Source organism: Rhodotorula graminis (genome assembly GCF_001329695.1).
Source record: "Rhodotorula graminis WP1 unplaced genomic scaffold RHOBAscaffold_9, whole genome shotgun sequence".
Lineage (NCBI taxonomy): Eukaryota > Fungi > Basidiomycota > Microbotryomycetes > Sporidiobolales > Sporidiobolaceae > Rhodotorula > Rhodotorula graminis.
This window is the reverse complement of record NW_017264936.1, coordinates 90964-104051: the sequence shown is the minus strand read 5'-3', so window position 1 is coordinate 104051 and position 13088 is coordinate 90964. Positions and strand designations below refer to the sequence as shown.

At 69.3% G+C, this 13088-nt stretch overlaps 5 protein-coding genes across 5 annotated transcripts; 2 read left to right on the top strand and 3 right to left on the bottom strand.

Annotated features, from left to right (window-relative positions):
• Positions 1-777: 777 nt before the first annotated feature.
• On the top strand, positions 778-2091 carry RHOBADRAFT_16397 (uncharacterized protein; the record flags this gene model as incomplete). Its single annotated transcript, XM_018412312.1, has 6 exons — positions 778-913; positions 981-1311; positions 1398-1437; positions 1503-1655; positions 1799-1935; positions 2016-2091. 6 exons carry the CDS (start codon positions 778-780, stop codon positions 2089-2091), a joined length of 873 nt encoding a protein of 290 aa, XP_018269878.1.
• A 425-nt stretch (positions 2092-2516) lies between these two features.
• On the bottom strand, positions 2517-5805 carry RHOBADRAFT_54424 (uncharacterized protein; the record flags this gene model as incomplete). The annotated part of the gene is made up of 1 exon (XM_018417300.1): positions 2517-5805. One exon carries the CDS (start codon positions 5803-5805, stop codon positions 2647-2649), a length of 3159 nt encoding a protein of 1052 aa, XP_018269877.1. The 3' UTR covers positions 2517-2646.
• Positions 5806-6282: 477 nt separating this feature from the next.
• Positions 6283-7621, top strand: RHOBADRAFT_45119 (uncharacterized protein; the record flags this gene model as incomplete). The annotated part of the gene is made up of 3 exons (XM_018414544.1): positions 6283-6307; positions 6709-6816; positions 6879-7621. 3 exons carry the CDS (start codon positions 6283-6285, stop codon positions 7619-7621), a joined length of 876 nt encoding a protein of 291 aa, XP_018269876.1.
• An 819-nt stretch (positions 7622-8440) lies between these two features.
• Positions 8441-10709, bottom strand: RHOBADRAFT_54422 (uncharacterized protein; the record flags this gene model as incomplete). The annotated part of the gene is made up of 2 exons (XM_018417299.1): positions 8778-10709; positions 8441-8686 (listed from the first exon to the last, which is right to left on the bottom strand). Exons 1-2 carry the CDS (start codon positions 10674-10676, stop codon positions 8441-8443), a joined length of 2145 nt encoding a protein of 714 aa, XP_018269875.1. The 5' UTR covers positions 10677-10709.
• Positions 10710-11584: 875 nt separating this feature from the next.
• Positions 11585-12682, bottom strand: RHOBADRAFT_54421 (uncharacterized protein). The gene is made up of 4 exons (XM_018417298.1): positions 12455-12682; positions 12317-12386; positions 11934-12250; positions 11585-11840 (listed from the first exon to the last, which is right to left on the bottom strand). Exons 1-4 carry the CDS (start codon positions 12668-12670, stop codon positions 11751-11753), a joined length of 693 nt encoding a protein of 230 aa, XP_018269874.1. The 5' UTR covers positions 12671-12682; the 3' UTR covers positions 11585-11750.
• Positions 12683-13088: the final 406 nt, after the last annotated feature.

The following is a 13088-nucleotide window of genomic DNA, read 5'->3' as shown; positions in this document are numbered from 1 at the left end:
CGCCCGCTTCGCCTCACCTCGCACCTCTCGACTCGGCGCCAGGGCGGCCAGACGGCGACGCACGACCGCGCAACCTTGCATGCGCATCTTTCGCCAACGCCTGCGCCGCTAGTCTCGCCGGCCGAGCCACAAGCCGCGATCGCCTCCTCCTCATCCTCCTCGACCTCGTCACGGGCGGCGGCGACCACTTCGACCGCTCGAACTTGTTCGCCCCTTCCCCAGGCCTGCCGATTGCCAGAGTGCGCCACTGGCGGGCCCTCGTGCGCTATCGCCCTGGCCGGAAGATCGCTCGGTGGCCGTCACTTTCCATTCCGAGCTCGACGGTGACGAGGTCGCCGCCGCGCTCGACTTGTCCCCGTTCGACGCCGTCATCCTCTCTTCCGCCTTCACCACACTCGACACACGCCTTCCACCATGAGTTCAGCCGCCCTCGCCGCCGCGACAGGCGTCACGCCCCGCGACAACAAGCTCTCGCACCCGTACCGCCGCAACTCGTCGTCGTCCATCGGGTCGGACAGCTCGACGACCCCGTCCGAGACGCCAATCTCGTATGCCGCCGACCCAGAGCACCCCAAGGCGCCCGCGCCTCGAACCACCAAGCAGAAGGTCGACCGCCGTCCGCCATCCACCTTCGTGCGTCCTCGACTCTCTCCTTCTCCTCTCGCCCCGAGTAGCCTGACTGACCTTCGCCCGCTCGCCCACCCACAGTACCTCAAGGACCCGTCCGAGATGACGATGGCCGAGCAGATCTGCAACCTCGCGACGTGCCCGCCCGAGATGCATGAGCTCAAGGACGACTCGATCGACCGCGGCCTGCCGCCGGTCCAGCCCGTGTGGAAGGAGAACATCTTCATCCTGTCGCGCGCCTTCGTCCCGCTCGTCCTGCACCAGATGGCCTACATCGCCTTCCCCCGTGCGTCGTCCCCATCGTCCTCCTTGTTCCCCTCCCGTACTCGTCACTGATCCGCCCTCTCGCACAGAGTACAAGTGGCCGTTCGCCCTCGCCTACCCGTTCTACATCCTGTGCTTCATGGGTTTCGCGCTCCAGGTCGTCACGCGCATGTCGGGCTACTGCGTCAAGCTCGGCACGTTCGACGAGAAGCAGATCGGCCGCGACCGCACGCCCGACAAGTCGGTCAACCACCTCGCCGGCGGCATCCTCGCCTACATGATCATCCGCACTGGCATCGACTTCTACCTCAACTACGACAAGGGTGTCCAGAACCCGCTGTTCGACTTTTCGTGGTCGTTCCCGATCCGCCTCGCCCTGTGGGAGGTCACTCTCGACTACTTCTTCTACGTCTACCACCGGTGCGTCCTCGACACTCTATTCCTCTCTTCCTCCCGGTGGCGAATCCTCGAGCGGCAGAGATCTGACTCGCCTTTCTCGCCCGCAGTGCGACGCACGAGGTCGACTACCTCTGGAACATCCACAAGGTCCGTCTCGCTCCCGCCTCTCCTCGCCAGTGAACGCGCACAGACTGACGTTTCTTGAACCGCAGCACCACCACACGACCAAGCACCCGACCGCCATCCTCGCCATCCTCGCCGAGGAGAAGCAGGAGTTCCTCGAGGTCTTGACGATCCCGCTCCTCACGTCGCTCGTCGTGCCCATGACCTTCTCCGAGGGCTACATCACTCTCGCCTACACGATCGTGAGCTCCTCGTCCTCTTTTCCCTCTCGCCATCGTCGCCGTCGCCGACGACTGCCCTGAGTTCGGCCTCGGCGACTTCCGTCCTCGCCGCACTTCTTTCGCCGGAGCCCGACTGACGATCGCCTCCTCCTCCTCGCGCACAGTACGTCGAGATGCTCGGTCACTCGGGCGTTCGTGCGCACTGGTGCCACCCGATCCTGTGGCCGCTCGAGGCGTTCGGCGCCGGCCTCGCCGTCGAGGACCACGACCTGCACCACCGCTTCGGCAAGTCGGGCAAGAAGTGCGTCCCCCTCTCTCTCTCGCTCTCGGGGCATCCTCTCCTCGCCGACGTCGACCCTGACCCTCGTCTCGTTCCCGCAGCTACGGCAAGCAGTCGCGCCTCTGGGACCGCGTCTTTGGCACCTGCGCCGAGCGCATCGAGACCTGGGGCATGTAAGCCCGCTCGTCTCGCTCCCTCACCCTGTATAGGTGCCTCTGCACGCCCTCCCTCATCCGCATCCCCCGCCTCTGTCGTTTGTCCACCACCCTTGCCGGCCTCGAAGCCGTTGTACCCCCGACCCTCGCGCACCAGTTTGTTACCCCTCCCACGACCCTCGTTATGAGCGCAATGCATCCCTGCAGTATCCATTTGCAGATCTGGCGAAGCACTTCATGGAAATTGCGGGTGCGCCGGCGGGAGAGAGATCGTGCGCTGCGACGAGGCCTCGGGCCTCTTTTTCTGCGAGCCGGGATTCGAGCGACCCAGCGATGAGTGCACCGAGTCTACGACCTGCACAGCGACGAGAGCGACGAGAGCGACCTACAGAGACGGGCGAGAGCTTTCCTCGCTGCTCCTCTCGCGACGGGGACCGAGCGCACAGAGATACGGACGACAAAGCTCGATGCACGATAGACATACAGCCCACGAGAGATGTACGGTGCTACAAAATGTACGACGAGGAACGACCAGCGCTCGAGCCCTCCAAGGACGACGACGACCTCCTCCTCTCCCTCACATGGCGACGCCGATGACGCCGACGTTGTACATGCAGCTGACGCGCTCGCCGAGGCAGACGACGCCCTCCTCCGAGTCGTTCGAGTCGAACGACGACGCCGTGAGCTGCGAGTCGTGGCTGCCGCTGCGAGGGACGCGCTCGCGAGCCGGCGTCGACGCGCTCGGGCCGCCGGGCGCCTCGCCGAGGTAGTCGAGCGACGACGCCGAGTCGGTCTGGGTGTGTCCTGCGCGACGACGAGGTGCGCCCGACGACGACGACGACGACTGGGCCGAGGACGAGGACGTGGGCGAGAAGGCGCTCTCGGCCTGCTCGCCGACGAGCGTCGCGAGCGTGCGGTCGAGCTCGCTTTCGAGCGTCGCGCACTCGTCGTCGTCCTCGTCGATGGGCGACGTCGGGACGTCGGCCTCGGACTCCCACGACGAGGGCCCGGCGCGTCCGTGCTCGCTCTGCGCGACGAGCGACTGGTGCATGAACGTCGGCGAGACGGCCTCGGGCGCAGCGCACGTGCGCGGCGTCGGCGAGGCGACGTACGCGATGTCGACGCCGTCGTACAGGCGCGAGTAGCGGCGCTCGCTGCGCCTCGAGCACGCGCTCGCGCTGCGGTCGTCGTGGCCGAACGCGGCGTTCTCCTTGGACGAGCTCGAGCCGGCTCGGCTGCTGCTCGTGCTGCTGCCCATCTCGCACGCGAGCATCGACAGGCGCGCCTGCGACGTGTTGTGCAGCTCGAGGGCGAGCTCGGTGAGCGAGAGCGACGCCTCGCTGCTCGCCGCCGAGAGGCTCGCCGGCGCCGGCGGCGTGTGCGGGCGGTTGAGCCGCAGGAGCATGTTGTGCAGCGTCTCCTCGCAGTCGGACGAGTCCGAGTCGGGCGTGTGCTGCGACCGCTGCGGCGACGCCGGGACCGTGAGGCCCGAGAGCGCCGGGTGGAAGTCGGTGCGGAGGACGTCGGACGGGCGGTACGTGTCCACGGGGATGAACGGCAGGGTCGGCGACGAGGGTGACGAGAGCTGGTACTCGTCGTCGTGGTCGTACTCGTCGAGGAGCGGGAGCGAGGGAGGCGGCGGCGGCGTCACCTCCACGAGCGGCGGAGGAGGAGGCGACGACATGGGCCGAGCGGGCGCGCCCTGCATCTTGCGCTTCGACGCCTGGACCCGGCTCGACAGGCGCACCGTCTTCTTCTCGGGCAGGACCGTCACCTTGGTCGGCCCGTTGATGATGGTGAGCGGCCGAGGCGGTGCACGACGAGTCGACGACGAGCGCTGCGCCTGCACGGGCGGCGGCGGCGGCGAGGCCTGCGTCTGCGGCGCCGTGACGACGTGGCTCGCGCGCTGCGGCAGGGCCTGCAGCGACTGGCGGCGCTGCCTCGGGCGGATCGGCGCCTGGACGGGCTCCTCGCCGACGAGCGGTGGCGACGGCGGGCACACGAGGAGCTCGGGGATGTCCGAGGGCTTGAACGTCGACGTCGAGCTGAGGGCGGGCGACGGCGCCGGGTTGAACGGGGCGGCGAGGCCGGGCGAGCGCTCGTCCGACGAGGCGACTCGGGGCGAGAAAATGAACCCGCCGGCGAGAGGCGGCGAGACGGGCGGGAGCGCCATGGTGCGGACGGGCGACGGCGAGGCAGTGCCGTCGGCGGGAGGCGACCAGAGCGAGATGCTCGGCTGGAGCGGCGCCGAGATGGGCGCCCAGGTCGAGAGCGCGTTGGCGGCGGCGACGTCGAGTGGGGCCGGGCGCGAGGATGAGCGGCGAGGGTGCGGTCGCGGTCGCGGGACGTCGAGAGCGAGGCCCGGCGAGGGCGGCGTGCTCGGCTCCTTGGCCAGAAGCGGACCGTCCTCGTCGACGAGGTGCGCCACGGGCACGATCGGCGACTCGAGCTCCTCGTCCTCCTCGACAAGGACCGGCCCGTCGACCGGCGCCTGCTGCGTCGGCGGCGACGGCGGCGGCATGTAGGCGCTAAGGACCCGCGTGCGACGCCTCGTCTGCTTGGTCGAGGCAGACGATGGCGGCGACGAGCGCTTGCCGCCGGCGACGAGCCCGAGGTTGACGTTGGCCTCGACCTCGGCGAAGAAGGCGTCCATCGAGATGCCCTCGAAGCTGATCGACGGGATGCGGTGCGACGACGGCGAGAAGCGGCGGCCGCCTTTTTGCGGCGACTCGAGGAGGAGGTCCTGCGAGATGGCGCGGCGGACCGTGCGGCGCGCGCGAGGGGGCGACACCTCGTCGTCGGCCTCGCTGCCGGCGGCCTCGCGCCGCGCCGACGCGAGCTTGTCCTGCGACGCGGGCGACAGCGTCACGCTCGAGGCCGAGTAGCGCTTGGGCCGCGGCGGCGTCGACGGCTCGCCGAGCATGACGGCGACGGCCGACGGGATCGGCGTCGAGTTGCGGCGGGTGGGCGTCTCGCGGCCGTTGGGCGGGACGAGGCCGTCGTAGATGCTCAGGCGCACGTCCTCGTTCTCGCGCTCGGCGATGTCGGGCAGGGTGGTCGAGCCCTCGGCGGCGAGACCGCGCACGCGCCACATGCGCAGGTGCGGCGGCGTGCACTTGTCGTCGCGGCCGCTGTCGGGCGACGACGTGAGCGACGTCGCCTCGGAGTGCCAGCCGCCGTCCTCGCTCGAGTAGAACAGGGCGGTCGACGCCGACGACGAGGTCGTGCGGATGGTCGACAGCGACGCGTTGCTCTGCTGGTGGCCCGGGACGTGCGAGTTGCTGACGACGAACGACGGGCGCTGGCGCGCTCGCTGCAGCGTGTCGGCAGGTGCGGCGACGGGCAACGATGTCGAGCCGGAGATTCCGAGGGGCAGCGAGGTGGTGGTCGGGAGCGCCGTGATGGGGGGTGCCGCGCCGCCGCTGCCCGACGCGACCGGTTGCGCCGTCGCTGCTGCCGTCTCGACGAGGTTGAGCTGGTGGTGCGGCGCGTGCTTCTTGTCCGAGCGCGTCCACGGGAACGACAGAAGCTTCTTGCCGAGCCCGGTGCCGCCGTCCTTGTTGCGCGTCGTCGCGGCATGCGTCGGCGCAGGCAGGCCCATGTGCTCGTCGAACGCGAGCGCGCTGAAGGGCTGGCTCGGCGAGGCGCAGGTGGGTGACGGGACGGGGCGGATGAAGAACGGGTCGTCGGTCGGCGGCAGGCTCGGGCGGCGCGAGGCGTCCTTCTTGGCGCGCATGGTCGACGACAGCGGGTACGGGAAGCGCGGGTGCTCTGGAGAGTCGGCTGCAGGGAGGGCAGAGCGCGTCAGAACGGGACGTGTCGTGGGAGGCGAGGGAGGGAGGGGAAGCGGTGCGACGCACCCACGGCGACGGCGGTACGAGGGGGCGAGGTGGCGCGATGCCGAGTGCGAGGAACGTACGAGTCGCTGCGCAACGCGAGGGTCAGGGCTGTACAGGACGGGAGGGAAGGGCGGCGAGCGAGATCAACACACCTCGATCCGGGGTCGAGGCGAGGCGGGGCGAGTAACGAGCGTGGGCGGTGCGGGTGCAGCGCAGACGGGGCGACTTGGTCGGTACAGGAACCCGGCAGATGCGAGCGAGAGCGCAAGAGGTGTGCTGGACGAGCCGTGAAGGGAGACAGACTCGAGCTCTCTCGAAGGGGAAGCTGGCCGCGTTGCGACGCGTCCCTGCTCGGCCGCCGAGCGAGGCGGAGGATGCCAAGCTCGATCTTGGCCAACGGTCGCGCTCTCTCCGTCGCCTTCTCAAACTGGCACGCTCGGTCGCGTTTCGCAGCCCTGAATGGCACCGGGTCGCACCCTCTCCCGATCTGCGAGTCGACCGAGCCTGTCACTCGCTAGCAAGTTGCTATTCGGCATTACAAGCTCGCGCTATTGGCGGTTCAAGGAAGCGAGACGGCGGTCCGCATCGCTCGTTCGGGGCCACGGTCGCGAGCTAGCGAGGACCAGAGAGCTCTGGAGAACACAGCGAGCAGCTCTGTGCAGCCAACTGAGCGAGAGCGGCCCGTCAGAGAGAGCTCGTCGTTGCTGCACCTGCTCGCGAGCACTCTCGCAGCTCGTCTCTCACCCGGCCCCGCGCAAAAGCCTGCGCTGCTTGCCTGCACCGACTCTGCACCCGACAAGACACGCCCTCGCGCCAGCGTCCGCCGTCCCTCGACTCGACCGTCCCCTCCTCGACTTCATCTCGTCGGTCGGTTCCGGCGCCCTCCAGCCTCTTCAACCCGCTCAAGAGTGCGTCCAGCTGTCCCGCGTTCTCGAGTGTACCCCCAGCTAACCCGCACATTCACCCACAGTGCTTGGAGACAACGCCCAGCAGCTCGTCGTCGAGGCGCACCGCTCCCAGCAGACGCGGTCCCTCCTCCCGTACAACACGGCCGGCGTGCGCACCGTCATCCGCGAGTCGCACTCGCTGTCCCAGTCGATCGTCCAGACGGCCGCCCCCTTTGTCGGCTCGCAAGGCGTCGCCCCTACACCCGGCGTGTCCGCCGAGTTGACCGTCGCCGCCCTCGCCCTCAACCGCAACAAGCGCGCCCTGTACGTCTACCACCAGCAGCGCATCGACGTCCTCCGCGACCGCTTCTGGGAGAGCGGCGGCGTCCTCAGCGCCGCGTTCGGCGCCGAGACCGACACGCGCAAGGCCATGACGACGACCGACGAGGAGTTTGCCAAGGGCTACGCCGACCTGTGCCTCGCCTTCAAGACGAGCGTGTACGGTGGCGGCGGCCGAGGCGGCGCGTCGAGGGGCGACGACGAGTCGTTCCGCTTCGACGACGACGAGCGCGACCCGGACGACGACGACGACGACGACGACGAGGGCGCGACCCAGCTCATGGACGCCGTCGACCTCCTCGGCGGCGGGACCAACCTCGCGCCGCCCAAGGAGCTCATGGTCGACGTGCGCGTCGCGCGCGACGTCGGCGAGGTCGAGCTCCTGAGCGGGAACCGGATCAACCTCAAGAAGGGCGCGCAGTACCACCTCGCGAGGGAGGACGTCGAGGCCATGATCGTCGCAGGCGACGTCGAGGTCATCGAGTGAGGCGTCGAGCTGGGACGAGGGCACGCGAGGCGGCATCGAGCAGCAGCTCTGCCGCTCGCTCGCGGGCGGGCTTGTCCGAGTAGAGCGCGCACGAGCGGTGCGTCCAGGCTGCTCTCCTCTCTCTCTCTCCCTCTCTCGTCGTCACTGACCCTCTCTGTACCGCCGCAGAAGCTCGCGATCGCAAGACGCCGCCTATGTCGCCGTCAAACGACCCGGCCTTCCCCTCTCTTTCCTCCTCGCCCTTCCTCCCGCTCGACAGAGCATCACGCGCACGCCCAGCCGGCCTCGACGAGCGCGATAGCGGTTGAGCACGGGCGGCGGCATCGAGAAGGAGCCTGTCGCGCCGGCAAGCTCGGGCAGAGGTCGAGCGCGCTTTGACCTCGCGCTGCAACAAGAGCTCGACTTGCACATTCTCCTCTCTGGACAGCCTCGAGAGAGAGAGGCTCAACGGCTGCGTTGCACAAAGAGAGACAGCGAGAGAAAGGGAACGTGCTCGTAACGAAAAGGGATCCGAGTGTCTGTCAAAGCGAAAGGGAGGGGCGGCGCGCCAGGCGATGAGGAAAGGAAGGGAGGGGCTACATGATGCGGGAGGAGGGTGAAAGAGGGAGAGAGAGAGGGGTGACGAAAGGAGAGTGACAGGGCGATGCAACGAGGTGGCAGAGAGGGTGACAGGGAACGTCGACGACGAGGAGCGGGCGAAAGTGGTATGGACAGGAAGGGGGTAAAGAAAGGCTCGGCGAGCGAGGGGCATAAGAGGGAGGGAGGGAAAGTGTCTGTCCGACGACGGGGCGCATGCTGGAGGAGAAAGGAGAGGAAGGGCTAGCACGCGACGCCGATACCGCGAGAGGCAGCGGGAGGCGTCGGCGGCTGCGGCGACGTGAGGAAGGGCGACTGCGACGGCGGGGCGCTCCACCTTGCGAGCGACTTGGGCGGGCGAGAGGGGCAGGTCGTGCGGCTGAAGGAGGGCGAGGCGGATGGACAGGAGCTGGGCGCGGTCGAGGTGGTGTCGATGGGCGAGGATGACGGGCGAGACGGAGACGCCGAGGTCGTGTCGGGATTGACGACCTGCCCGGACGTGTGAGAGACGTGGGTCAGAAGGTCGGGCCCGAGGGTAGGGCAGGGAGGACGAGAGGAAAAGAGAAAGAAGTGGACGCACGATGAGTGTTCCCCTCGCGAGCTCTCTCTCGGCCTGGTCCTCGAGCGGCACCCACGCCCTCTCAAGGACACTCATCTGCAGCGCCGTACCGCCCTCGGACGTCGACCTCGCGTGCCGCCTCGAGCGCGCAAAGCTCGACGACGGCGACAGCGGCGGGTGCGAGCCCGGCGGCGGACCGAAGCTCGCGCCGGCGTGCCCGTTCTCGCTCGCGACCGTCATGGCCGCAGCGGCCGACCGACGCGCCTCGCTCGGCGTCGACGGCGGGAGCTCGAACGAGACCTGGCTCGCGCGGCGCGCATGCGCGCTCGGGCCGCCGCCGCCGCTCGACAGGCTCTGCTGCCTCGCGAGCGCGAGCAGCGGCTCGCTCGTCGAGCACGACGCGCCTGTGCCGAGGCTGTAGTGGCTCGACGACGACGTCGCGCCCGGCGTCGGCGGGATGCTGAACGCGCCGCTGCCGCTCGCGCTCCCGAACGACGACATGCTCGTGTGGCGCTCGAGGTCGACGCCGGCGAGCGGCTCGAGCGCCGGGGCCGACGCGCGCCGCTCGTGTAGCGACGAGAAGGTCGTCGCGCACATGAGCGGAGCGGCGCCCGAGCCGGCGCCGCCGTGGCCCGAGCCGTGGCGGGAAGAGAGCGACAGGCGGCGGAACGTGCGGCGGGGCTGGAGGAGCGAGTTGTGGCGCTTGGCGGCCGACGACGAGCCGGTTGCGGATGACGACGACGAGGTCCTGGACGAGTAGGTCGTGTTCGAGCGAGTGAGGGACGAAAAGGGTGACGCCTTGGTGGGCGACGAGGGCGGGTCGAGCGGCGGCGGCGGCCAGAACGTCTTGATCGGCTGGTGCTCGGGAAGCCTCGCGAGCGTCGGTGACGGCAGGGGCGACTCGCAGTGGCGCGCCGGCGCCGACGACGGGATGGCGAGCGGCTCGAGCGCGGTTGGACGAGCGCGAGTTGGGCGCGCCTCGAACGTGTGCGACAGCGTCGGCGGCGACGATGCGGAGCGACCGTGCGCCGCGAAGAGCTCGAGGTCGAGCATGCCGAGGCCCGTGCGCGGCCCGCGGATGGTCGCGCCGACGTCGACGAGCTCGAGTCCCGCTCCGGCTGGCGCAAACTCGACGTCCTCGTCCTGCTCGTCGCCGCTCGCGTCGTCGCCGATGCCGTACAGGTCCTTGTGCCGCCTCGTCTCGCACGGGCTCGGCTTGAGCGACAGGCGCCGGCGCGACGTGAGGACGCGGCGGCCGTTGTGGTCGATCCGGGTCGCGATCGTGAAGCTGAGCGAGACGGTGGACGACGTAGGTGAGCTCGGCGTCGGAGGCGGAGCGAGGGACGACGTCGAGGTGCGGCTGGCAGGTGAGGAAGGGGAGAGGAGGGCCGACGAGAAGGACGTGGTCGGGCTCAGGTCGGGCGACGAGATGGACGCCTTGCGCTTGGTCGGTGTCGTCGGCGGATCGCGCCCGGGCGACAGGGCGAACGACGGCGAGAAGGGGACGAGAGGGGGCGCCGGGGCGAGGTCCAAGTGCGGCAAAGACGCCGCCCTGCCACGGCCGAGCGCCCTCTCGCCTCGCTCCGTCGCCGCCGCGCCCGCGAGGTCGACGTCGACCCAGACCCACTCGCCGAGCTCGCCCGTCTCATCGCCCTCGTCGAGCGTCCACGAGTCGATCGCGGACGAGGTGCCCAAGTCGAGGAAGCCGCCGTCGCTCGCGCCGAGCTGGTCGCCCTCGAGCGCCTCGTACCCGCGCCTCGCCGGACCTGCCCGGAGCTTGGTCGGCGAGCTGGCGCGAGATGCGGCGATGTCGGACGAGGTGGACGGGTGCGAGTCGACGCGAGTGGACGGCGGCGGAGGTTCCGAGCGAGGCGAGTGCAGGCGGGTCGTTGAGCGCAGCCTCCGGAGGAAGGAGCTCATTCCGGCTCGCTCGCGCTTCGTGTCGGGCTCGGCGAGGTGTGGTGGAGGAAGGGGAACAGGCGCTGGAGGTGGCAGAGAGGTCAGCTCGGTGAGGAGATCGGTCGTTCGACTCGGCCGTCCGAGGGGGAGGGGGGAAGAGTGGGGGACGCACCGGTTGCGCTTGCCTCCTGTGGGCCCTTCTCTGGCTAAGGGGCAGACGAGGCTCGCTGTGCAGGGAGGGATAGGGGGAGGGGACGAGAGAGGGGGAGGAAGGAAGGCGGGTCAGGCTCTCGGCGCCTCTGCTCGATCCGAGGAGGAACCGCTGCCGCCCCTCCTCCTCCGCGGAGCTCGCCGCATCGCCTGCAGAGAGAGTGGACGCACCTGAGAGCGTGCTTGCCGCCTGCGCTACTGCTCCGAGGCGGTGAGAGACGAGTGTCGAGGGATGTTGGGCGAGGCCACTCGATCCGAGGTGGGGAAGCGGGTGTACACAGGCGAGGGGAGCGCGAACGATGTAGGGGCGTGAACAGGCGAGTAACTGCAGCCAGGCGAGTGTGGCAGAGCACAGCGGCTGAACACGAGCGGTCGAGGGCGAGGGGAACGACCGCGCGAGTCGCGTCGTCGTCTCTGCCGCCGGCAGCGCGCCAAGTCGAACACTTGAGCCACACGCAGCGGAACAAGGTCCAGGCTAACTAGCCTTGCACTCGCTCCTTCTGCGCAGCACTCGATCCCGCCCTTGTGCCACCGAAACACAGGCCGGCGCCTCCCTCGAGTGGTCGCTCTGGCGAATCGCACGCGCCATGGTCGAGCTCCTTGTCATTCTTCTCGCGCTGTCTCTCTCTCGTCGTACACACTGCCCGAGAGGCGCACAGTAAGAGAGGGCACGCAGGCCCGAGACGTCGCTCTCAGCTCTCGAGACTTGGAGGGCTCGTGCGCGAGGAAGCCGGGCTGTGTTGCAGGGCCAGGCGGCCGGTCGTGATAAATAAACGTCGTCCAAGAGAGAGAGAGAGAACCGGGCGATAGGGGAATACGACGAGAAGAGAGGGACGAGGTGTGCGCATCGCGAGAGCCGGGCTCTCGAACGTCTCACCCCCTCGTCTAGAGCAGGGCCGCGCAACCGACGACACTCGCGGCAAAGACGAGCATCGTCGAGTACTCGAACGAGGCGGTGGCGGCGCTGTTGCCCGACTGCGGCGGCGAGGGAACGGAGGAAGAGTCAGCGCTCGATCCTCCTGCTCGAGAATGGGGCCGAGTGACGAGAGAGAAACTCGTGCGACGCACCGAGCCTGCGCCCGTCGTACCCGAAGCCGACGCGCTCGCGCCCGACGACACGCTCGTGACGTTGAGCGCGCTCGACGCCGCGCTCGCCGCCGACGAGGTGATGCTCGCCGCGCGGCTCGACACGTCGCTGCCGAGGCTCGCCGACAGGCTCTCGAGCGACGAGTCGACCGAGGCCGACGCGCTCTCGAGCGCTCCAGCCGACGTGACCGTCGCGGCCGACGAGATGACGGACGCGGCGTCGGACGAGGCGGTGGCGAGGACGGACGAGGCCGACGACTCGAGGCCGGCGACGGTCGAGGCGGCCGACTCGGTGACGGCTGCCGGGCGGTATCGTCGTCAGTGTGGCGTCCTTCGAGACCGACATGGAGGGAGAGGGGACGCACAGGCTGCGGTCGTCGAGCCGGCGCATACCTGGGCGAGGAGAGCCTGACTCGTCGCGATGTCGGCGGTGTTCTGCGAACAAGACTCGCCGAAAGTGAGCAGATGTACCTCAAGCTGAGGTGTGAAGGATTTGGACGCACGCAGTTGTCCTGGAGGCACTGGTCGAACGCGCCAGTAAAGGTGGACGACGAGCACAAGGCGGCCACGTTGGTCGCGTCGACGCCGGGGACGAGGGTTCCGGCCTCGCGCAGCTTGGCCTGAAGGCACGTTGCGGCGCAGGCGGGTGCACCGGCGGGGAGCTGCTGGGTCGAGGCGAGGGCGACGAGGGCAAGGAGAGGAAGGGTCGAGCGGAGCATGGCGAGGAAGCTGGGCGAGAGAGGGAGTCAACGACAGTGCTGGGGGCTCGAGTACAGAGAAACTAGACGCACCTGAGGTAGTCGGGAAGGTCGAGGGCGAGCGCGGGATGAGAAGGAGAGGGAGAAGCGAGCGAGCAACGAGCTGTTGACGACAGCGAGGCTCGTACCGCCTGACGCGCCGAGCTGCGGAGCGGCCGCGTCGCCGAGAGAGGCGAACGTCACGCATTGACCGGACCGCAGCGAGAGGAGGTAGCACCGGCGAGTCCGCGGACCCGGCGGCGACGGCGGGCAAGCGAGGAGGGCGAGCCCGCGGCCGGGGCAGCTCGACAGCGCCTCTGATCGCGCGCCGCACGCACAGCGCCAGATAGAGGGTGCAGCGCACACCCAGTCCCGGCACAGCGCGACCTGCGCGACCCTC